The 24,572-nt window shown below is 42.5% G+C and overlaps 1 protein-coding gene across 3 annotated transcripts in view; it reads left to right on the forward strand.

Annotated features, from left to right (window-relative positions):
- USP14 (ubiquitin specific peptidase 14) overlaps positions 1-24,572 on the forward strand; it is a 36,022-nt gene that overhangs the window by 1,080 nt on the left and 10,370 nt on the right. For all 3 annotated transcript variants that reach the window (XM_073331431.1, XM_073331433.1, XM_073331432.1), the window contains exons 2-10: positions 1,932-2,077; positions 3,379-3,411; positions 5,786-5,890; positions 8,049-8,152; positions 17,880-17,938; positions 19,934-20,064; positions 20,439-20,519; positions 21,440-21,519; positions 23,911-24,025. In XM_073331431.1, the coding sequence (XP_073187532.1) occupies positions 1,932-2,077; positions 3,379-3,411; positions 5,786-5,890; positions 8,049-8,152; positions 17,880-17,938; positions 19,934-20,064; positions 20,439-20,519; positions 21,440-21,519; positions 23,911-24,025 (854 nt within the window). The remainder of the gene's footprint in view (positions 1-1,931; positions 2,078-3,378; positions 3,412-5,785; positions 5,891-8,048; positions 8,153-17,879; positions 17,939-19,933; positions 20,065-20,438; positions 20,520-21,439; positions 21,520-23,910; positions 24,026-24,572) is intronic.

The following is a 24,572-nucleotide window of genomic DNA, read 5'->3' on the forward strand; positions in this document are numbered from 1 at the left end:
ACCCCTGTTTCCACTAAGAAAAGTTACTGGCAAAAGCTTTAACAGCTGGAAACTTCCACTCTCTGGTGGCTCTCTTCAGGGAGTTGTTGCTGGTGTGTGTGCATTTCACAGTTCAGCCTTCCCAGGCCTGTCAGAACATTTCAGTGCTTGGCCAATGAACTTAAAATGGCACTGTGAATTTATCTATCTCCCTGCAACCTGAACTGTGGTTTGCAAATTGGGGCCTTGTTTGGAGTTGGTGAATATGGCTTCTCAAACTCATTTAAACAATCCATTGTTTCTATTCTGCATGGCCAACGCATCATTACTACTCTCCCCGCAGCCCCCCAATGCTTTTTCAATAGATAGCGTGACTTCCGTTTTAGTTTGTATAATCTTTGCTTGAATTATTTTATTTCCTTATCAGCAGCACTGATATTAGGCACTAGCTAATGAGTTGTATGTTGGAAAATGCTGGACATTTCTATTATGATATGTAAACTCATGGAAAAACTTTGTACAGTGTATTTCTATGGATACTAAGTTTTTAAAGATAGTTGTGTCTGAGATTATAAGGTTTATTGTCTTTCAGTATAGTTAATGTTCAGATTGGATTCTCGTGCAATTGATTATTAGCATGGTTTACATAAGAGCTCTTTTTTTTTTGTACTCCAAAACCTTCTCTGTTTGAACAAATTGCAAAAATGATTGGAAACTGCCTCTTCAAGAATGAATACTCTGACTGTAATGCCCTGCTTAAGGCTACTTATTTGTCATGACAAACAAGTAGGAGAAGTCATGGTTTCATGGCAAAAAACAAATCACAAATGTAAAGAAAAAATGCAGAAGGACAGGCAAATCATGCTCTTTTTACAGATTGTCTGTGTGGAAAAAATTGTTTAAAATCACCCCCTGGTCATTTTCCCATAGTCTGCTATCCTGGACCTATAGGATGACCTGACAGCAAGTGTGAAAAATTGGGACAGGGGATGCGGGGTAATAGGAGCCTATATAAGAAAAAGAACCAAAAATCGGGACTGTCCCTATAAAATCGGGACATCTGGTCCCCCATATATAAATGATGGAAGATCCTTTATTAAATCACAGCTGCTTTATCGTATATTGAAAAACCCTAACTTGCTGGTTTGACAGGGACAAACATTGCCGTAACTGATAGCCAAAACAATTTAGCTATCATAAATTTTCCTGATAGTGTAGCCTCATTATAAGCTATGCTGTGTTTCAATGTTTTCAATGAAGCAGTAACATTTTGAAATAACTTTTAGAAATATATAACAGCATTTGATGTAACCCACTGGCTGAAGATTTGCAACACTGCTGGAAAACCATGCTTTTTCTCTGCTATGGGTCAGTGATAGATTAGTCTAGCAACAGTTGCTATGCCATGCATGGATTCCAGCTCTGCTGCTAAGGAGTCAATCTATAATTGACTGGAGCTGCAGGACATTCCTATTATGTCCAACTACACTGAGCTAAAATCATTTTGTGACTGTACTGTACCAGCAGTAAGGCATTTAACAATGGTTGTGGTGTAACTGGGGCTAGATAGAGCAAAATAGTTTGGGTACATATTTGACGTGCAGTATGCATTTTCATGTAAATAACCTTTTCCACCAGAAGTATTAGTTTTGTTTTGGAAGAACATAGGGTTATCCCACACAGAATTATAACTGACCATAGATTGCGGGAATTAACTTTCTAATGACTTCTTAAGATTGGACAGAGAAATAGTTTTGCTTGGTTTTATTGTGAAAACATGAATCTTGAATAATTTTTTCAAACTTGTTGATCGCCAACCTGAAACTGAACATATGGTGGGGCGCCCAAGGTCAGTCTTTGGTAAAATATTATATACTCATAGTTAATTCTAGAAACTAAATAAGCTCATGTGGGAGAGAATGAGCCACATGTGTAATGCATTGTTTTTGCAGTGAACGTAAAATGGGGGAAAGAGAAATTTGATGGTGTAGAGTTGAATACTGATGAACCTCCAATGGTGTTCAAGGCTCAGCTTTTCGCATTGACTGGAGTTCAGCCAGACAGACAGAAAGTTGTGGTGAAAGGAGGAGCTCTAAAGGTAGAAATCACCAATAACTTCCTTTTATTTGTCTAATTCTGTTTAGTGTTTAATCAACAGTAAGAATATATGTTACAAATGTATAAATGTGACCATGAACAGTTCAAAAAACGCATAGTATGATGTGTTGATGCTGTAGGTCTGTTGCTTGTTACTGGAAAATGTTTTGCAAAATACGGGTTGATTAATTGGTGGTCAACACAAACCAAAAGGAGTACTTGTGGCACCTTAGAGAGTAACAAATTTATTTGAGCATAAGCTTTTGTGAGCTACAGCTCACTTCATCGGATGCATGTAGTGGAAAATACAGTGGGGAGATTTTATACACAGAGAACATGAAACAATGGGTGTTACCATACACACTGTAACAAGAGTGATTTGAGCTATTACCAGCAGGAGAGCTGGGGGCGGGAGGGGAACCTTTTGTAGTGATAATCAAGGTGGGCCATTTCCAGCAGTTGACAAGAACCTGTGAGGAACAGTACGGGGAGGTGTGTCCGTCCCCTCCCTCCCCCTCCCCCCGCTAGTAATAGCTCACCTTACCTGATCACTCTTGTTACAGTGTAATGGTAACACCCATTGTTTCATGTTCTCTGTGTGTAAAATCTCCCCACTGTATTTTCCCCTACATGCATCCGATGAAGTGAGCTGTAGCTCACGAAAGCTTATGCTCAGATAAATTTGTTAGTCTCTAAGGTGCCACAAGTACTCCTTTTCTTTTTGCAGATACAGACTAACACGGCTGCTACTCTGAAACACAAACCAGTATTTCAAAACTTTTCCCCACCCCTTTGTACAAAGATAGTCTCTTGATATTTTCGTTAAGAAATTAACAGAACTTGAACAGTACTTTCTGCTCGGTTAAGAATTTTATCTTGTTTCTGCACTGCAGGCCAGTGAAAACAATCCAGAACAGACAATGTATCTCTGCCATGCACTTTTTATGCCAATGTGACTTAATTTGGTCAACTTGCCTTTTTTCCCTTCCTTCTGAAACAGATACTTGAGCTGACTAGTTGTAAAACTATCAAGAGCCATCTAGAAAAGAGTACCTTGCTGTTTTTAGTATAGATTGACACAGGATTGGAAAAAGAATAATCTCTAGTAAAGTGTTCGCAAAAAGAAAAAGAGTACTTGTGGCACCTTAGAGACTAACCAAGTAAAGTGTTAACACTGCTATAATGTGCTGTTCAGAGACAAATGACTGATGTTGGTGAAAGCGTCAGTTAGCCTTTTGAGTCTTCTAAAATGTCTTCTACTGTAAGACAGTAACACAGTCCTTTTCTTCCCTTCAAACATAGGATGATGAGTGGGGCAACATCAAAATCAAGAACGTAAGTATCCTCAAAAATTCACTTGCATATAGGTAAATGGCTTAAAACTTGTCCGTTTTATTATAGTGATCATCATAAGTGGGGTGATAGTCTTATGACTTGCAGGAAAAAATAGGAACGCCATTGTGAATAATGAGAGATAACAGTAATCAAAATTGTCATAGGCTTTGTTTTATAACCACAGTGGCTTCTAGATTTTCTGTTTTTAGACTAAATAACAATTTTAGGATGTAGTTGTCTTACCCAAGCATATTTTTAAAAATCTCCACACTGGGTCTTCTAACATTTGTTCTCTGGGAATATGGTGAGAGAACTTTGTGAGCTAGGACCTGTGGGGAAATGACACTTTCTTCCTGATACTTGGAGAATTTTTTATTGCATTTTACATTGATAGCTGCTACTCACTCAATTGCTCTCATAGGATAGTTTCTCCGGTATAGGGTCTGTACTACTTTCACCGCCTCAGTGATGAGGCTTATCTGCTGTTTTTTCCAATCCCTGGGGTAATGCAAGAGATTCTTGTGATTTTGTTGTTGTTGCTTCCCTGGAGCCTGCTAGCACTTTTTTACTCAACATATCCATGTTGTTTATCTGATATTCTGCCTGACCAGCGAAAGGCAGAGGTTGCTCCTGAGCTCTCCCTGATGGTTCTCTTCTTTCTTGCAGGAACTTGGTAGTTCTTTTCTCTTAGGGCATGGCTACATCTGAAACTTCAAAGTGCTGCCGCAGGAGTGCTTTGAAGTGTGAGTGTGGTCACGCACCAGCGCTGGGAGCACTGGGGCACTGTTTACACTGGCGCTTTACAGTGCTGTAACTTGCTGCGCTCAGGGGTGTGTTTTTTTTCACACATCTGAGCGAGAACGCTGCAGCGCTATAAAGTGCCAGTGTGGCCGTAGCCTAAGATTCAGCAGTAGTCTGGTAGGGAAGGGATCTTTAATGAACAGACAGGGGAAAGTTGCTTGATTCCCCTAGCCTGGGGGTATTTCACTTATTATGAAGTATCAGCAGGGTGGTGCAGTAGATCAAAGAGCTGTGGCAAAGGCACTCGCATACTATTGTGCTGAGGGCTAGATAGGTAAAATTCTGGTCTCGCACTGTGCACCAGGTGCTGATAGTCTTCCTCCAATAATCTAACCACACTTTCGGATATTGTAAGGAATTTATACTGCTTGGGGTGAGTCTCTGGGTACTTATTACTCATTTTTTGATATACCCCTTTCACCACCAGCGTCATACTTTCAAACACTGACCTGTTGGTCAAAGGGGAAGGAAATGTCTATGGTGTGGAGCCACCCAGGTTGTCACGATGGCAAGTTCCTTTTGCACATACTGGCCCAGGAAAGGTCATAGCACCAGTACCTTTCTCCCTGGACTGTCCACCTCTTGTTCTCTGGGCAATACTGTGGAGCATCCCCAACCCATTTTTCCCTCATACCTATGCCATATTGGCCACCCTAGATCAAGTATTTCTCACTTCCTCAAATAGCCCCCCCTGTCCTCAGAGGTGGCATCTCCCTTGTTCCCCTCCTCTTAGTATACCCATCCCAAGAAAACACACAGGTCCAAAACCCACAAGCCAGCTTTCACGGTAGTAAATTCAACAAGATCCTTCTCAAGGTCCCCCAAATCCTTGGCCAAAGAAGGGTGAATTTCTTTCTATTCAGAGTAGTCTGAACTTGAATAATTAGCAACTTTTGCACACACACGTGGAGATTCTAGTAAACTTTATTTTATCCTTTCAAATCTGAACGTAGTTCTGGCTCCTAACTTCTTAAAGCCCAAGATCAGAGAAAAGGAGGATAAAGTAGTTTCCCTTGTATACTACTGGAGTATGAAAGACTTTTGACTTGAAAGGGTCAAAAACAGAGGGAGTTTTCATTTAAAGATATTCTGTGGTTCATTAATTTTTTAGTCATAATTGGAACCTGATGTTAATTAAAGCTGTTTAGTAGAAAGATCTTGTCTACTGACTGATATAGCATCCAGGCCAAATGGAAACTTGCTTAAAAATACTAAAATTTTGCCTATTGTGCATTTTCTACTTAATTATGAAGTTGGTAGTACTGTTTAGAGATTAATGAACTAAAAGCCTTTTCTTAGTTTTCATGAAGGAAGGGTGATTCAGGAATTCAATATAAATATAAAAGAATAAAGCGGTAGATTCACTTCATTTTTTTTTCCCATTGGTTAGCTTTGTCTTTAGAAACAATAATACAGTATGAAATAGACATTGTAAGAGAGAGCTGTTGGTTTATCTCCAATAGGAGATATCTGAAATTACTAAATTTTAGAGGTATGCAGATTTCTACCTTTCTTGCTCTTGTATTTTATGGATGTTCCTTAATGTGTCTGATTATATTTGCTGTGTTTACAGGGGATGACCTTATTAATGATGGGCTCTGCAGAGGCACTCCCTGAGGAACCGGTAGCTCGACCTGTCTTTGTAGAAGACATGACAGAGGAGCAGTTAGCCTCAGCTGTAAGCACATTTTTTACCTCAGATTCCTGTTATGTTTTGGATAACTGCACTTTTCAGTGTATTTATAATGTTTATTTAAAAGTGGATCTTCAACTACAGCATATTTAGTTATCATTTCTAGTATCTAACAAACCTGAAAGTGTTGACAGTGTAATGTGACTTTGGAGGAAATGGTAAAAAGTGTATTTTAAATTATAGCTCATTTAACTAATATCATTTGGCTTGAACCAACCTTATTGTGGGGTAGGCATACAGTAGAACCTCAGTTATGAATACTAGAGTTACAAACTGACCAGTCAACCACACGCTCATTTGGAACCGGAAGTACACAATCAGGCAGCAGCACCAGAGGAAAAATAAGCCAATACAATACTCTGTTAAATGTAAACCTTTTTTTAAAAAAAAATAAATAAAGGAAAGCAGCATTTTTCTTCGGTACGGTAAAGTTTCAAAGCTATATTAAGTCAATGTTCAATTGTAAACTTTTAAAAAACAACCATAACATTTGGTTCAGTCATGAACAACCTCCATTCCCAAGGTGTTCGTAACTTTCAGGTTCTACCATAGTACAAACTTCCCAGATGTGTCCCTGGAGAGGCATCTGAAGCCAGACTTGTATCCTCCTTGTGGTTTTGATCCTGGGCTTCTCTTGAACAAAGACTGCTAGTAGTGTCAAATTATTTGGTGGCTTTTCTATATTTACAGTAGTGCACCCTGAAAATATCCTAGTCTCCTTTTTGGGAACATTGGTTCCTAGTTGAAAATTTGAAACTCCTTTTTTAAACTGTTGGAGTAGAAGAAATCTTCTTTGTGAGAGAAGGATCTGGGTGGGGGGGAAATTGACTTAATGTTTGAAAACAAAAGTTTCCCTAGTTTGGGATGTATTTTTTTTAATAACTTGAATAGTTTTGTTTGTCCTTAGTCTGAACTAGGAGCTCTTATGGTATTTTTTTAATTAACGTAAAACAGTCATGGTGACTTTTGAACCCTGGCTACTGCACAATTATAAATATCCATATGATGATGGCTTTGTAATTTAGGACTGATATGTATTTTAATACTTACGTAAGATCCGCCTATGGTCTAAGAGGAAAATAATTGATACTTAAATTATATAAACCTATGAGACTAGAGCTATCCAGTCACTTAGACTAACTATAAATAATAGAGGTGAACAAGGAGACATCAATCTTGGATAAAATTTGAAGGACTTTACATGTTACTTTTTCTCTTACCAAATTTTATGTCTCTGAATTTCAAATATGCCTATACTCTGTGCTGCTGGTTTTTTTAGCAGACACATTAACACAGATTGTGTAGCTAGATTAATGCTTTTTCCCAAGAATTTATCCAAATGTGTAATTGACTCATTTTGTACAAATGAATTTTTCCTGATATCTGGCTCACTTTGTATTAAATAAGTGTTGCACAAATATGTTATGATATTTTGTAATTATTTCTAATGGTTTCTGAAATTGTTATGGTCCAGTTATTACATGAGTATGACCATTTTCTTCTTTTAAGAAGTTAGATCAATATTTTTAAAATGTAAACTTCAGGACCTCAGAAATTCAAAAAACTCTTTTAACTCCTCCCTGTAAACTAGTGATAAAGCAAAAGCAATATTAACAATTTAACTATGGATTTCATTACTTCTCAGAGTTCTGCTGAGAACATAGATGTTGTTTTAACATTGATTTGATTATATTACAACTATCCTTAAAAACGCGTATGCAAGATTATCAAGGCAATCAGCAAGATAAAAGATATTTTAAAGTTTGAATTTGATTATAATTGGAACCTCTGTAAATGTCTTACTTTTAGGAGATTTGCCCTCTAAATTTAATTCTGTTCACTATACCAAAAGGTACACAAAAATGAAGCACTCTTTAATGTTTTTAAAAGCAATAAAGTGCACTAAAAGGTAAAATACTTCAAACTAACAAGGTAATAGAACTAAAAATAAATACACTTTTTATAAAAATAAATCTGAATTAATAGATCTGTTAGATGAAATTTGATGTAACATGATGGTTGATCAGGTTTCTTTTAATTTCAGATTTGTCTTAACAAGCTACTGTCTGAGTTACAGTGTGTATACCAAAATAATTTCAAATGTCTCTTAAATCTTCAAGCACCATGTATATTTCCTTGGCAGATGGAGTTACCATGTGGTTTGACAAATCTTGGCAACACTTGTTACATGAATGCTACAGTTCAGTGTATCCGCTCTGTGCCAGAACTGAAAGAGGCCCTTAAGAGGTAGGGTTCAGTACAAAAGTACTAAGATGAAAATTGTTTTCTTTGGATTATGAAGTGTCTGTGTAAAACTGTCGTTTTAATAGAGCTACAGACTAATAGAATCATTGTGTTGGTTACATCTTTGTCCTTACTAAGAAGTCAAAGCAGCTGCATATTTATAGGAGCTAAAATATTTTTAATAGAGAATTGGTTCTGTCTCACTAAAAAAGTTCACATCCAAATTCTGATGCAGTCTACTGCAAGTAAGTCTTCAGCAACCTGCCTAAACAGTTTTGTGAACTTTGATCATCTACTCTTTTGGGATTAACGTATATTCTTTTTTCGTCTAAAGAATTATGATCTCTCCTTTAAAAAAAAAAAACCCCACACAACAAAAAACTAAAAACCTGTGTTATGCAGTTAACTTAAGAAACAGTCCTATTCCTTTGCAAAAACACTTTTCCATAACTCTGTCCACTAGTTTGTTTGCAAACTGTCCAATTACAGATTATGTAGCTTGTGATGTTCAGTATGTTACATTTTGTTGGCAACACAGCAGAAGATTTAGTTTTAGAAATCCACAAGCATTTTCTTAGTACACTTGGTATTTCCTAATTTTCCTGACTCTTCTGGATTGAGGTCTGGAAACAACCAGTTTCTACACAGATTTAATTGTGAGTAATGCATGAAGGATTTTTCTACCGTCTTGAGGGTCAGCAAGATAGATAAATCTGTTCTTCCAGACTTACCTTTGGAGAATTCCAGTGAGAGAGCCAACAGGCACACAATGTGAGAGGTCTTTAACATTCAAGAATTGTGGGAATAGTGGTTATTTAGGCAGGATTACTTCACTCATGTAGAATGATCAGAACTCTTGACACCTCTGTACTTGACTTGGTTTCCCCGGTACTCCTGAGTGAATTCTGTGCCAAAAAACATCCAACAAATTTTATTTGTCAATAAAAAAAAATGTGGCGGCTCCAGCATGGCAGTGGGGAGCACAGGCCAATGGCTGCACGGAGATGGGAGATCACCCTGCAGGTCGCCCCCTTCACCCCCGAGCCCGGGATATGGATTCAGCGGTGAGGCTGCACCTAAGCCTGAAACAGCGCGAGGGCTGGGCCTACCTCAGAAACACCCCAGGGCCCTGCCCCTCTGTACCAACTGTGGGCAGGCAGGCTTAACCCAGCAGGATCTAAGTATGGAGGAGCTTATTATTGAAAGGATTGAGGTGTGGGGTTGAGAGGGTTCTGGGTGAGGCGGTTTGGGTGCAGGAAGCTCAGTGGGGGGGTCTGGATGTGATGGGAGATGGGGTTACAGCTTCAATTGGGCTGCAGTGGGTCCAGGTGAAGGCGGTTGGGGCTCAGTGGGGGTGGGGAGGTCTGGGTGTGGCAGGGGTTTGGGTGCTGGGGGTGCAGGGATTGGTGGGGTGGTGGTCCGGATGCAGCTGGTTGGGGCTCAGTGCAGTGGGGGTCCAGGAGAACAGGGAGTGGGGTTTGGGGTATGGGTTCAAATGCGGGGGCTCATCAGGCGGTGGCCTGGATGCAGGGGGTGGGGCTTGGCGGGGAGGTGGTCTGGGTACACTGTTGGGTCTGGATGTAGGGGGAGGAGCTCGCTGGGGGGTACAGATGCGGGGGGGGGGTGAGGCTCGGTGTGGAGGTCTGGGAATGGGGGCTTCCGGATGAACAGGGAAGCAGCTACCTGTACAGTGACCCCTCCCCATGCAGCTGAGGAGGGATGCAGAACTTCCGGCAGCTGGGGGAGTTTTCTGGGGGTGGGTCTGACCCAGCCTCAGCCGCAGCTACCCTGTGCAGGGAAGCTGTGCTCCTCCCCCAGCCCAGATGGGACTGCAGGCTGAGCCCATAGCAGGGTAGGAGCCACCAGGTGGGGCTGGGGAGATCCAAGTGCGGGGTGGGGTTGAGACTTGGGTAGAGGAAGATTTGGGGGGGAATCTGAGTATCAGGGGAGGAGTCTGCATGCATGGGGGTTGGGTGGACGGGGGTGGGTCTTACCATGCACCACCTGGGGAGTCCCCAAACCCTCCCACCCCCTTGCACAGTAATTTAGCTCACTGTTGGCTGCCCCAGGTGCCCGAAAGGATGCGCCTGAGCTGCTGGGGAGTGGCACTTGACCGCTCTTGCAGCTTCTCTTTGATTCCCTGTCAGGGTATGTCTACACTACGGAATAAGGTCGGTTTTTTAGAAATCGGTTTTATATATTCGAGTGTGTGTCTCCCCACAGAAAATGCTCTAAGTGCATTAACTCGGCGGAGTGCTTCCACAGTACCGAGGCTAGAGTCGACTTCCGGAGTGTTGCACTGTGGATAGCTATCCCACAGTTCCCGCAGTCTCCGCTGCCCATTGGAATTCTAGGTTGAGATCCCAATGCCTGATGGAGCTAAAACATTGTCGCGGGTGGTTCTGGGTACATATCGTCAGGCCCCCCTTCCCTCCCTTCCTCCGTGAAAGCAAGGGCAGACAATCGTTTCGCGCCTTTTTTCCTGAGTTGCCTGTGCAGATGCCATACCACGGCAAGCATGGAGCCCGCTCAGGTAACCGTCACCGTATGTCTCCTGGGTGCTGGCAGACGCGGTACGGCATTGCTACACAGTTGCAGCAACCCATTGCCTTCTGGCAGCAGACGGTGCAGTACAACTGGTAGCCATTCTCGTCGTGTCCGAGGTGCTCCTGGCCACGTCGGCTGGGAGTGCCTGGGCAGACATGGGCGCAGGGACTAAATTTGGAGTGACTTGACCAGGTCATTCTCTTTAGTCCTGCAGTCAGTCCTATTGAACTGTCTTATGGTGAGCAGGCAGGCAATACAGATTGCTAGCAATCCTATTGCATCATCTTCTGCCGGGCAGGCAAGAGATGAGGATGGCTAGCAGTCCTACTGCACCATCTTCTGCTGAGCAGCCATGAGATGTGGATGGCATGCAGTCCTTCTGCACCGTCTGCTGCCAGCCAAAGATGTAAAAGATAGATGGAGTGGATCAAAACAAGAAATAGACCAGATTTGTTTTGTAATCATTTGCCTCCTCCCCCGTCTAGGGGACTCATTCCTCTAGGTCACGCTGCAGTTACTCACAGAGAAGGTGCAGCGAGGTAAATCTAGCCATATATCAATCAGAGGCCAGGCTAACCTCCTTGTTCCAGTAAGAACAATAACTTAGGTGCACCATTTCTTATTGGAACCCTCCATGAAGTCCTGCCTGAAATACTCCTTGATGTAAAGCCACCCCCTTTGTTGATTTTAGCTCCCTGAAGCCAACCCTGTAAGCCGTGTCGTCAGTCGCCCCTCCCTCCGTCAGAGCAACGGCAGACAATCGTTCCGCGCCTTTTTTCTGTGCGGACGCCATACCAAGGCACGCATGGAGGCCGCTCAGCTCACTTTGGCAATTAGGAGCACATTAAACACCACACGCGTTATCCAGCAGTATATGCAGCACCAGAACCTGGCAAAGCGATACCGGGCGAGGAGGCGACGTCAGCGTGGTCACGTGAGTGATCAGGACATGGACACAGATTTCTCTGAAAGCGTGGGCCCTGCCAATGCATGCATCATGGTGCTAATGGGGCAGGTTCATACTGTGGAACGCCGATTCTGGGCTCGGGAAACAAGCACAGACTGGTGGGACCTCATAGTGTTGCAGGTCTGGGACGATTCCCAGTGGCTGCGAAACTTTCGCATGCGTAAGGGCACTTTCATGGAACTTTGTGACTTGCTTTCCCCTGCCCTGAGGCGCATGAATACCAAGATGAGAGCAGCCCTAACAGTTGAGAAGCGAGTGGCGATAGCCCTGTGGAAGCTTGCAACGCCAGACAGCTACCAGTCAGTTGGGAATCAATTTGGAGTGGGCAAATCTACTGTTGGGGCTGCTGTGATGCAAGTAGCCCACGCAATCAAAGATCTGCTGATATCAAGGGTAGTGACCCTGGGAAATGTGCAGGTCATAGTGGATGGCTTTGCTGCAATGGGATTCCCTAACTGTGGTGGGGCCATAGACAGAACCCATATCCCTATCTTGGCACCGGAGCACCAAGCTGCCGAGTACATAAACTGCAAGGGGTACTTTTCAATAGTGCTGCAAGCTCTGGTGGATCACAAGGGACGTTTCACCAACATCGACGTGGGATGGCCGGGAAAGGTACATGACGCTCGTATCTTCAGGAACTCTGGTCTGTTTCAAAAGCTGCAGGAAGGGACTTTATTCCCAGACCAGAAAATAACGGTTGGGGATGTTGAAATGCCTATATGTATCCTTGGGGACCCAGCCTACCCCTTAATGCCCTGGCTCATGAAGCCGTACACAGGCAGCCTGGACAGTAGTCAGGAGCTGTTCAACTACAGGCTGAGCAAGTGCAGAATGGTGGTAGAATGTGCATTTGGACGTTCAAAGGCGCGCTGGCGCAGTTTACTGACTTGCTTAGACCTCAGCGAAACCAATATTCCCACTGTTATTACTGCTTGCTGTGTACTCCACAATATCTGTGAGAGTAAGGGGGAGACGTTTATGGCGGGGTGGGAGGTTGAGGCAAATCGCCTGGCTGCTGGTTACGTGCAGCCAGACACCAGGGTGGTTAGAAGAGCACAGGAGGGCGCGGCACGCATCAGAGAAGCTTTGAAAACCAGTTTCATGACTGGCCAGGCTACGGTGTGAAAGTTCTGTTTGTTTCTCCTTGATGAAACCCCCCGCCTCTTGGTTCACTCTACTTCCCTGTAAGCTAACCACCCTCCCCTCCTCCCTTCAATCACCGCTTGCAGGGGCAATAAAGTCATTGTTGCTTCACATTCATGCATTCTTTATTCATTCATCACACAAATAGGGGGATGACTACCAAGGTAGCCCAGGAGGGGTGGTGGAGGAGGGAAGGAAAATGCCACACAGCACTTTAAAAGTTTACAACTTTAAAATTTATTGAATGCCAGCCTTCTTTTTTTTGGGCAATCCTCTGTGGCGGAGAGGCTGGTTGGCCGGTGGCCCCAACACCGTGTTCTTGGGCGTCTGGGTGTGGAGGCTATGGAACTTGGGGAGGAGGGCGGTTGGTTACACAGGGGCTGTAGTGGCAGTCTGTGCTCCAGCGCCTTTGCTGCAGCTCAACCATACACTGGAGCATACTGGCTTGGTCCTCCAGCAGCCTCAGCATTGAATCCTGCCTCCTCTCATCACGCTGCCACCACATTTGAGCTTCAACCCACCACTTACTCTCTTCAGCCCGCCACCTCTCCTCCCGGTCATTTTGTGCTTTCCTGCACTCTGACGTTATTTGCCTCCACGCATTCGTCTGTGCTCTGTCAGTGTGGGAGGACAGCATGAGCTCAGAGAACATTTCATCTCGAGTGCGTTTTTTTTTCTTTCTAAGCTTCACTAGCCTCTGGGAAGGAGAAGATCCTGTGATCATTGAAACACATGCAGCTAGTGGAGAAAAAAAAAGGGACAGCGGTATTTAAAAAGACACATTTTATAAAACAGTGGCTACACTCCTCTTTCAGGGTAAACTTTGCTGTTTACATTACATACATAGCACATGTGCTTTCGTTACAAGGTCACATTTTGCCTCCCCCCACCGCGTGGCTACCCCCTCAACCCTCCCCCCTCCCTGTGGCTAACAGCGGGGAACATTTCTGTTTAGCCACAGGCAAACAGCCCAGCAGGAATGGGCTCCTCTGAGTGTCCCCTGAAGAAAAGCACTCTATTTCAACCAGGTGACCATGAATTATATCTCACTCTCCTGAGGATAACACAGAGAGATAAAGAACGGATGTTGTTTGAACGCCAGCAAACATACACTGCAATGCTTTGTTGTACAATGATTCCTGAGTACGTGTTACTGGCCTGGAGTGGTAAAGTGTCCTACCATGAAGGACGCAATAAGGCTGCCCTTCCCAGAAACCTTTTGTAAAGGCTTTGGGAGTACATCCAGAAGAGCCGCAAATGCCAGGGCAAAGTAATCCTTTCACATACTTGCTTTTAAACCATGTATAGTATTTTAAAAGGTACACTCACCGGAGGTCCCTTCTCCGCCTGCTGGGTCCAGGAGGCAGCCTTGGGTGGGTTCGGGGGTACTGGCACCAGATCCAGGGTGAGAAACAGTTCCTGGCTGTTGGGAAAACCGGTTTCTCCGCTTGCTTGCTGTGAGCTATCTACAACCTCATCATCATCATCTTCGTCCCCAAAACCTGCTTCCGTATTGCCTCCATCTCCATTGAAGGAGTCAGACAACACGGCTGGGGTAGTGGTGGCTGAACCCCCTAAAATGGCATGCAGCTCATCATAGAAGCGGCATGTTTGGGGCTCTGACCCGGAGCGGCCGTTCGCCTCTCTGGTTTTCTGAGGGGTGCCTCAGCTCCTTCAGTTTCACACGGCACTGCTTCGGGTCCCTGTTATGGCCTCTGTCCTTCATGCCCTGGGAGATTTTGACAAAGGTTTTGGCATTTCGAAAACTGGAACGGAGTTCTGATAGCACGGATTCCTCTCCCCATACAGCGATCAGATCCCATACCTCCCATTCGGTCCATGCTGGAGCTCTTTTGCGATTCTGGGACTCCATCATGGTCACCTCTCCTGATGAGCTCTGCATGGTCACCTGCAGCTTGCCACGCTGGCCAAACAGGAAATGAGATTCAAAAGTTCGCGGTTCTTTTCCTGTCTACCTGGCCAGTGCATCTGAATTGAGAGTGCTGTCCAGAGCAGTCACAATGGAGCACTCTGGGATAGCTTCCGGAGGCCAATATCGTCGAATTGTGTCCACAATACCCCAAATTAGAGCCGACAAGGCCGATTTAAGCGCTAATCCACTTGTCAGGGGTGGAGTAAGGAAATCGATTTTAAGAGCCCTTTAAATCGAAATAAAGGGCTTCATCGTGTGGACGGGTGCAGGTTTACATCGATTTAATGCTGCTAATTTCGACCTAAAGTCCTAGTGTAGACCAGGGCTCAGAGTCATTTTCTGCAGGGAAGCAAAGAAATCTGTAGGGCACATGAATTCTGCACCACTCACATGAATTCTGCACCCACACAGTGGTGCAGAATTCCCCCAGGAGTAACAGTACAGTAATACTGATTATCCAGATACTTATTCAAATTAATTGCCTTCCATTCTATTAAATAATTAAGATTTGACTGTTAAAGTAATGAGTCTGGCATAAACGTTGCCTTGTAACAACTTTGATAGCTGTTTCTAGGCTGTAAAATTTACACATTTAAATACACTGGAAAACTGTTCAGAAATAATCTGTGTGGGAAATCCCATAAATCTTAATTTCAGTCAGGAAATCTTTTTCACACTTAGTTTTAGAGCTGTATTTAGTATCTTAAATGTCCCATGGGTTGTGTCAAGATATATCCTATAAAACTAGGAGGATGCAATAAAAGGTGGCAGTATTCTATCTTCTGGGAAACCAGCCCTAGGAAAAACCAAATCCACTGCTTTGAATGGTGTTAGCAGGACTCACCCTTTCTCTTCTCTCTTGATGACAGCACAAAAGGATAGTGAGGAGGAAAGTAAAGCTGTTAGCTCAGCTTGGCAAGCTTAGTGTTCTGGTTTCACTTCACATCAGCGATCCCATTGAGGTATCCAGGAGCATCATCCCCCTTTAGCTTCTCATGGTTGATGTACGGCTTTCTGATGAAAGGGATACTGTCCCTGGTCCTCCCTGACATGAATTTTTGTGGAAGCCAGGTCCAAGGTTGAAGTAAGAGAATCACAGATCCCTCTTCCTATCTTGGAGGAGCCTATTTCCTCAGAGCTCTTCCTTTACATACTAAAGTAAGGTCTCATTAGGAAGAGAAATCTGATATCGGAGTAGCAGGAGAGGCTCCCATTCTTGCCCAGCAGTGAGTGAAGCAGCAGCATCACCTGACGGAAAATATGTACCTGACCTACTCCTTTTCTTAAAGAAAGATCTGTTCCATCCATTACTTCTCTCTGAGTGGAGCAAGGAAGAAGGGGTGCCCACCAGCTCTATAAATTTTATTCAGACTTTATCTTAAGAGCATAAGAACTACTATACTGGGTCAGACCATGGTCCATCTTGCCAAGTATCCTGTCTCCAGCAGTGGCCTATACCAGAGTTTCAGGCGCAATGTACAGGACAGGGCAGTTATCAAGTGATCCATCCTTGTCTTGCTCTCCCAGCTTCTGGTAGTCAGAGGTTTAGGGTTGCCTCAATCTTGGGTTTCAGTTGCTGATCATCTTGGCTAATAGCCATTGATGGACCTATCCTCTGTGAATTTAGGGGGGGAGGGATAGCTCAGTGGTTTGAGCGTTGGCCTGCTAAACCCAGGGTTGTGAGTTCAATCCTTGAGGGGGCCATTTAGGGATCTGGGGCAAAAATCGGGGATTGGTCCTGCTTTGAGCAGGGGGTTGGACTAGATGACCTCCTGAGGTCCCTTCCAACCCTGATATTCTATGATCTATGAATTTATCTAGTTATTTTTTTAACCCAGTTATACTTTTGGCTATCACAACATCTCATGGCAATGATCTTTTGTTTGTATTGAACCTGCTGCCTATTAATTTCATTGGGTGACCCCTATTTTTTGTATTGTATCTCTCCTCATAGAAGTCATTCCATACCCTTAATCATCTTTGCCTTTCTCTGAACTTTTTCCAGTTCTTCTAAATACTTTTTGAGATGGGGTGACCAGAACTGGACACGCTATTCAAGTTGTGGGCACACCATGATTTATAGTAGCATTATGATATTTTCTGTCTTCTTTTCTATCCTTTTCCTATAGTTCATAACATACTGTTAGCCTTTTCAAACACTGCACGTTGAGCGGAAGTTTTCAGAGAACTCTCCACAGTGACTCTAAATATCTTAATCTCATAAGATGGAGGAAGTTGCATTCGATACTTCAGAAATTTCTAAGGAGTAACTCCTGCATGTGCTCCCCCTTTCCTGTGCTTTTCTAAAATACATTCTCCTCCTTGGTAGAAATCACGATTGGACACACCAGAAATGTGCCCCATTTTGTTCCATACTCTTGGTGCATGCTTCCCCCACCCCCCCTAGCTGGCTGGGAACCTGCTTGGGGACATGAACTCCTTTTGGTTACTTACTCTCTTGTCCCCATTCCCTTCCCCTTGCCACACTGCATTGTTTCATAAGAGGGAGATGTGTGACGATAGCTACCAGAACTAGTGATCTCCGCTCAGCTTTCATCTGCTTTTACCACTGAGTGTGACTATTCCTCCCCACCTTGACTCAAATCATTTTAGGAGGTAGCTGTTGCTCCCATGTGAAGCAGTAGAAACCTGTGGTTAGACAAGTGTTCAGCCTTACTTTTCATGTGCTAAGCAAGGAAAGGCTCCTCTTCCAAGAAACAGGAAGAGAAGGGGGGACAGAATTAAATGGAAGTAGAGTGTATGCAAAATCACATAGAATTAAAGTAATCAAATTTTTAATAAGATTTTTTTTTCATTTACTCTTAAGCAAAAGTGATTTGAGGGATGCCAGCCTTTCCTTTGCTTCAGCGTGATTATAGTAGAAATGATGGTTTGGGGTGGGTGTCAAAGCACTAGAGGATGAATGCTGCCAGGCGGTAAATACTTGGATTACATCAAGTTCAGTGAATCTACCCAGAACCCTTTTTCAGAATGTTTTTAAATGTCTATCTGACCATTTTATCCACTCCCCTCTTTTGTGAATTAAAAACCTGATATTTGTTTTTAAAAATTTATTTTATATTAGTTTAAGATTAGATTTAGTTTAATTGCATGCAAATTATCTGAATCTCTTTTAGGTATGCCGGTGCCTTGAGAGCTTCAGGAGAAATGGCCTCTGCTCAGTATATTACTGCAGGTCGGTATTTGGATTAGAACAGAGTGTTTTTGCTATTATTTGCTGGAGTCCAGGATTGTTATTGCAATTCTTTAATGTGTGTTTTTCTTTGGAGTTTATGCCTTAGGAACTCCAGAGCACTGAGGGGTTCATTTTAACCTTTACCACCTAATGTACTTCTAAGGACTAGACTAATCTAGCATACTTTTCTGCACCTTCCAAAACTTACTCCAACAAAGGTATATTTGGAGTAGTGTGGATTACCCACCTGAAACTAGGCACAATCTAGCCTTAAATGTAAAGCATTAGCCCTTATTTCTTAAGTGTGGTTTAAAGTAATTGGGACTTTGTAAAGCACTCCTCTCCATCATTTGAGGTGAACACTTCCCATGTAAACATCTGAGTCGACAGTTCTTGTTTTTCACTTAATAGTAGGTTATAACTGTACTTCTGGAACTCACCATGCCAGTGACACTACATTCAATAGATGTTATTGGTCTTGCAACACCACTGGAGTAATATTGACTGCTATCCTCAATATGCCATAATCCTTACCCTAAACTTCATAATAGCATCATATATTTAATCTCCAAAGGGAAAGTAACATTTTATTTTGGTGGTGGTGATGGTGGTCTGGGTAGCAGGAGCTCACAAAGGCCCAGTATCTCTGAGCTCTAACTAGAACTCTAGTTAGACCCTTTACATTTGAACAAGGGTACTACTTGTCCACTTTGTTTTCTTTTTTTACTCTATTTCATTGCCCCACTAAGATGCTGGGCCAGCACACTGGGATTTCTACCAGTCCATTTAAGGAAAAACAAAACAAAATAAGAAGGAAAGGTCCAGTTTGTGGGTATGCCTGCTGATCGAATTTTGGGGTGGTAAGTTCAATGGTTACTCTATACAACCATGCCTGCCCCTTCCCCTCTCACTGCCTCTACTTTGTGTCCCTTATTATTTTATTTTGAGGTGACAACGTTGCTTCTGAGGAGTCTAATACATTGATAAGTAAATCCTTAGTTAACTCGTTGGTGCTGGGCTGGTCAGGAGCTCCTGCATGACACACACGCATTTTTTAATGCCTGTGTCATATTGAGATAATGCCTCTTGGAGTCAGTGTTTGAGATGTTGGATCACAGGGACAGGAAGAAACTGGCCATAAAATTTAGTTTTTTTTGTTATAAAATAACATTAGCTATATCCATTGGTATAAAAGCTTCATGCCTCGGTCTCCTTACCTGTAAAGCCTACATCACAGGCTGTTGTGAGCAGCAGTCAGTGTCTGTAAAGCGTTTGGAAACTTGAAGTTCTGTATAATGGATACATTTTTAGAAATAAGATTCATATATGCAGCTAGGAATGGAAGGAAAGGGGGTGTGTGTGTATGTTGCCACTCAACATATTCTTAATCAGCATCATCCACTACACTGCAAATAGCTTTGAACTTTCTGCACTAGTGTACATTGACTTGCTTTTCCTGGGTGCGAAGTTTAAGTATTCTCTGAAGAATTTTAAGTGTGGAAAAATCAAGTTTAGATTTGGTCCTATCAGCAATAAGTGACACTTAAGTCACTGTGGCTTTCAGTTATAGAAAGTGGATCTTAACCTGAACACCTTTTGTTTTTAGGTATAGACATGTTACAAAGACATTGTGCTTCAGGAGTGTGTTAAATAGTTTTTGGTGAATGACATTTCTATTTGTGGACTGTTAGTGAGGAGCCAGCTTCAAGTGGCATCAAAGGGCAAGGCACTATGTGCCTATCTTTCATATCTGGGTCATTTGCTATGCCTGCGTAATCATGTTTACAGGCACATTTTGCATCTATTGTACCTACTGTGAAACAACTGGGCCCTTTGGTGAAAAGTTCTAATTTGACACTGTTAAATAAGTGTTCCCTTTGGATATTGTTGCCTTCTTGCTGTTCATTTTAACTACTAGTTTGCTGTAGTATTTTTAAGAGGATTTTTTTACATTTAATTTTTTTATTTTCAAAACTCACTTGCTTTATTTTTAAGCTCTTAGAGATTTGTTTGATTCCATGGATAAAACGTCCTCCAGCATCCCACCCATCATTCTCCTGCAGTTTTTACACATGGCCTTCCCACAATTTGCAGAGAAAGGTGATCAAGGCCAATATCTCCAACAGGTAAAGACTTTCACTTAACTTCCGATATATTATACAGTGTCCAAGGAATACATTTCTGGAAAAGATGTATTTATCAAATAACTTATTCTGTCATAGAATACAGTTGCAAAACATTAACTCAACAGAAAATTACTACTTCTAGCTATTGAAGTCCAAATATTATTCTGTAGCCTTTTGTATTCCAAAAGCTAGATGTTTTTTTGTAGGGTGTAGAGAAAAAGTTGCATGAAGAGTCAAACACTAGCTCAGCTTACTCAGATTACAAATTTCATGTTATCAGGGGATTGATAGTAGTTTCATAAGAGTACATACCTAAAATCATAAATGCAAATTACTGGTATCTAGTCAAATTTCAATATTCTGTTTTTTCATAGGATGCCAATGAATGCTGGGTACAAATGATGAGGGTACTACAGCAAAAGCTGGAAGGGATAGAAGGTGATGCTCTTATGGAGGTAATAGACATCATCTTGTATTATTCTTTGATTCTGACTATAGATGAGGCTATAATACAGTATTCATGACTGATATTCTTATTGGGGGGTACATCAATAAATAGTTGAACAAATTTCATTAGGTTGGAGCACTACCAAGTTCTCCCTAGGTTATATTTATAGTCTAATAAATGAAATTGCCTCATGATGTTGAGAGCCAGTGCAAGGCCCTCCATGCCACTTAAATCGCACATTGGGGTGCCTATGCTATGGAAGGAGTTTCCATGTTGGCCCTACATAAGCCAGTGTGGAAGACCACAAGATCCGTGCTTATGTGAGTCCAGTCACCCTAACATTCTATTAATTTTATATGATGTTGGCTGTTTCTAAAAAGCATTATTGTGGTTTGGGATTCAGAGAAGGATGTCAGCAGGAATGCTGCAGCAAACAGGATTAGCTTAGTCAATTCACCGAGAACTTTATTTTCTCCAGGGTAAGGGTGAAACTTCCCCCCAAGTGTAGCTTTAAAAAAAATACTTTGTGGAGTGTCTTGGTTTACAAAGATCAGTGATAAAACAGTTTTGTTTATAGTTTAAAAAGTATTATAGAGAACTCTACCTTTCAGTGAAAAATAAAGTGGTGCTGTTTTTAATAAAGACATTTGCTGTTTCTTGCCAGTATTATGGTCTAAAGAGACTGCTTTCACAGTAATTAAATGCTAATGTTGGTGTCTAGTCTAAATCTTTTTCACTCTGATAGGGAGACTAAGCAGATGAAATTTCAACATATCTAGTTTTCTTATGTAACCATAGGTATGTGTTCTTTTTGAATGAATAGGCATTCATGAACTATCTTTTAAAAGTACTTAATTGTTGTCTGCATGGAAGAGATGGTGTTTTTGTTTGCTACTTAAAATTATAATAAGAAAACCTGTTTTGCAGACTGACTCTGGAGCTTCAGCAGCAGCTTCTAAAAAGAAGAGTTTAGTTGATCAGTTCTTCAGCATTGAATTTGAAACAACGTATCCTAAGGATTTTAAGGTCTAAAGAGCAGTAGTGATTTAGTAACTCATAGTGGGGAGGGGATTTCACACATAAGGGATAACAAAAATGAAAAACTTAACCCAGAAGAGGCTAAAGAGAGAAGATACTTGGGGAAAAGATACATCTGTATTGTAGAAGTACATAAAAGCACATCACAAAAATTAGAATAAGCAGTAATGGGAAAAATGGTACCTTTGGAAACTTTTTTAAAAACAAAACTTAAATATACAATGGTTCTTCTCTAGAAACTAATAGCATTTGAAATTCTTTGCCTCAGGAAATGCTGAAAGTCTACTTTTACATGGATACCAACGATATCGTAATACAAAAGGGACTAGATGGCCACGCATTTAATTGCTAATTTGAGGGTTGCTGATGTTCTTAGTCTACTCCACGTTTTGTACATTGCTATCCCTTTCCTGAGGAATTTCGTCAAATGCAATAAATATATAACAAATAAATCTCACACCATCAGGTGACTAGGAAGTGGATTCATCATACAATTTTCAAAGAGTAGGGTTTTTTATAGAAAAATAATTTGTTTTGGGAGGTGGATCAAGATTGACATGCTCCATGGAAGTGGCATTTCAGGCATAGTGTACTATTCTTGATCACCTACCCATAATGAAATTGAGTGCATGCCATATTTGGGCCTGTGGAGTATTTTTTTTTTTTTTTCTTTCCCCTGGACATATGGGGAAGGACCTGAGGCAGTTTTTAATATTTTGCTTTTCTAAGTTGTTGAGGGGGAAATATCTGTTAAGATTAGGGTAGTAATCTTATACAACTTTCTTGATGCAGAGTCAGGTGTTAGATCTTTTTGGAGCAAGAGGGCCATGCTTTTCTGCTTTCATACCATGGACCTCATTTCAGTTTCTGAGCCTGTAAACTGTGGGTGGAGGAACAGAATGAGTATGGTAGGAGAATAGATACATAGGTCAGTGGCATGATGAAATGAGTCCACAGAAAGTTTGGGGTGTAGGTTGGAGAATGGGGAGAACGTAGTAATGGAAGGGTATGTGGAACAGAGATGAAGGTGTAGGAAAGGGAAAAATTAGCTGATAGGGAGACTAGGAGGTGCATGGTGAAAGGAACTGCAAATGAGGAAAGCCTGGACATAAGTGGTCCACTATCAACTAGGTCACCTGATAGGAAGAACAGTGAAAGGAGGGGATGGATAAAACTACAGAAGAGGAAGTGATGGGGAGACTAGTTATAGAATTAGGGAAGAAAGAAAGGCAGTTGAGATAGAAAGGGAGAAGGTATGGAAGGGGATGTATACCATCTTTAAGGATACGATTTAGTCACGGCAGTCACTGATTCAGTGACTTTACCAGATGTCCCTGACCTTCAGCTGTCAGCAGCTGAAGGCGGGACTGTGTGCCCCCTCTGAAGCTTCGGCTGGCGTTGCAGCCACGATTACTGCTCTTCTCCCTCCTCCCCCTTGGCCCCCCAAAATAATGGCTGGGGCCAGGGCCATGTGCCCCTCCTCGGGGCTGTGCCCAGTGACTGCAGCCAAGGCCATGTGCCCCTGCTCTGCAGCCTCTGGGCCGGAACCATGGCTGTGCGCTCTCTACTTCCCACTCTCTCCCCTTCCCTCCCCCCCCACAAACTGTGTCTGGTGCTGAAGCCAAAGCTGTGCCCCCTCCCCACCCATGGCAGTGGGACTTGTTCTGTCATATCCCCTCTCTCCTCCAAATGGGGCTCCAGTCATCATTCCTTTTCCCTCCCTAGCCTTGCCCCCCAGTTATTTTTAGTAAAGTCACAGACTCCTGTGAACTTTTGTTTGTCTGCAACTTTTAGTAAAAATATCCATGATAAAATCTTAACCTTAACCATGATAAAATACCTATCAGTTTTCAAAGAGAAGGCTGTTCAGTGGTCTAAAGAAGTGGGGGGAGCCTGGGAGATAGCAGATGTAGAAGAACTTAGGGCAGTTGTCTCTACTCCACTCAGCCACTGTTCGTGGAGTGTAATATTGAAGCTGATCCTAGGATTTGATACTGGCAAACTAAATAGAGCAGTAAAATGGCCTTTGCAAGGCTAAGTGTCAACAAAACGTGTATTGTGAGCTGTTGCTGTTTCCATGGACTAACACTCTAGCCATTAGACTGGTTAAAGCAGAGAAAAGTGGGTGGGGATTTATTTAACAGAAGGGCTTTTCATTGTTCCAAATCTTAGTAGTTTCTTTCTGATATTAAAACCACATTTATGTAAAAATTAAGCCTTTTAAAGGGATGAATAAAAATGCTGCCTAATCAGGAGTTTCAGATTGTATTAACTGATTTAGTATTCCATTGATCCTACTCGTGTAAATAGAGCAATAGTTCAGCTCTTAGGGTGTGATGGTTTTCCTTAATTGCATGAAGCATGAAATGTACAGAAGCAGAAGAGGAGGAAGTAACTAAAGGAAAAGAGAATCAGCTTCAACTTAGCTGCTTTATTAATCAAGAAGTCAAATATCTTTTTACAGGACTTAAATTGGTGAGTAGTATTAAATATCTTGTTTGATTTACATTCTAAATTACCTATATCAGTGCCCTTGGCTATCAGAGACAATATTTGACAGCAAGCTTCACTTCCCAACTGTAAAAGGTAGCTGACCTTTTTGAGTAGAATATGGCAAGAGGAAAAGGGGGGATGAATTGCATATTAACCAAAAAAACTGGAGCACTAGCTGGAACCTGACGTAGTGCAGCCAGAGATTGATTTCTAATTCCAGCTCTCTTCAGGTAAATCTATTGATCATGCTTAGGGCTCTGTGTCTGTCACAGAGGTCATGGAAGTCACGGATTCTGCGACCTCCATGACTTCTGAAGTGACTACTTTGGCTGACCCCAGGGCTGCCCCTGGGGCCAGTTACTCAGGCGGCCCTGGAGGCAGCAACACCGGCCGCTGCTGGAGTGACTCTGCAGCTAGCCGCTAGGGTGGCCCCAGGGTCAGCTGCACCGGTGTTGCTCTGGTGGCCCTGGGCAGCTGGCCCTGGGGGCTGCCTGAGCAGCAGCCAAGACGGCTGGTTCAGTGGCCAGGG

This window comes from Lepidochelys kempii, chromosome 2 (genome assembly GCF_965140265.1).
Source record: "Lepidochelys kempii isolate rLepKem1 chromosome 2, rLepKem1.hap2, whole genome shotgun sequence".
Lineage (NCBI taxonomy): Eukaryota > Metazoa > Chordata > Testudines > Cheloniidae > Lepidochelys > Lepidochelys kempii.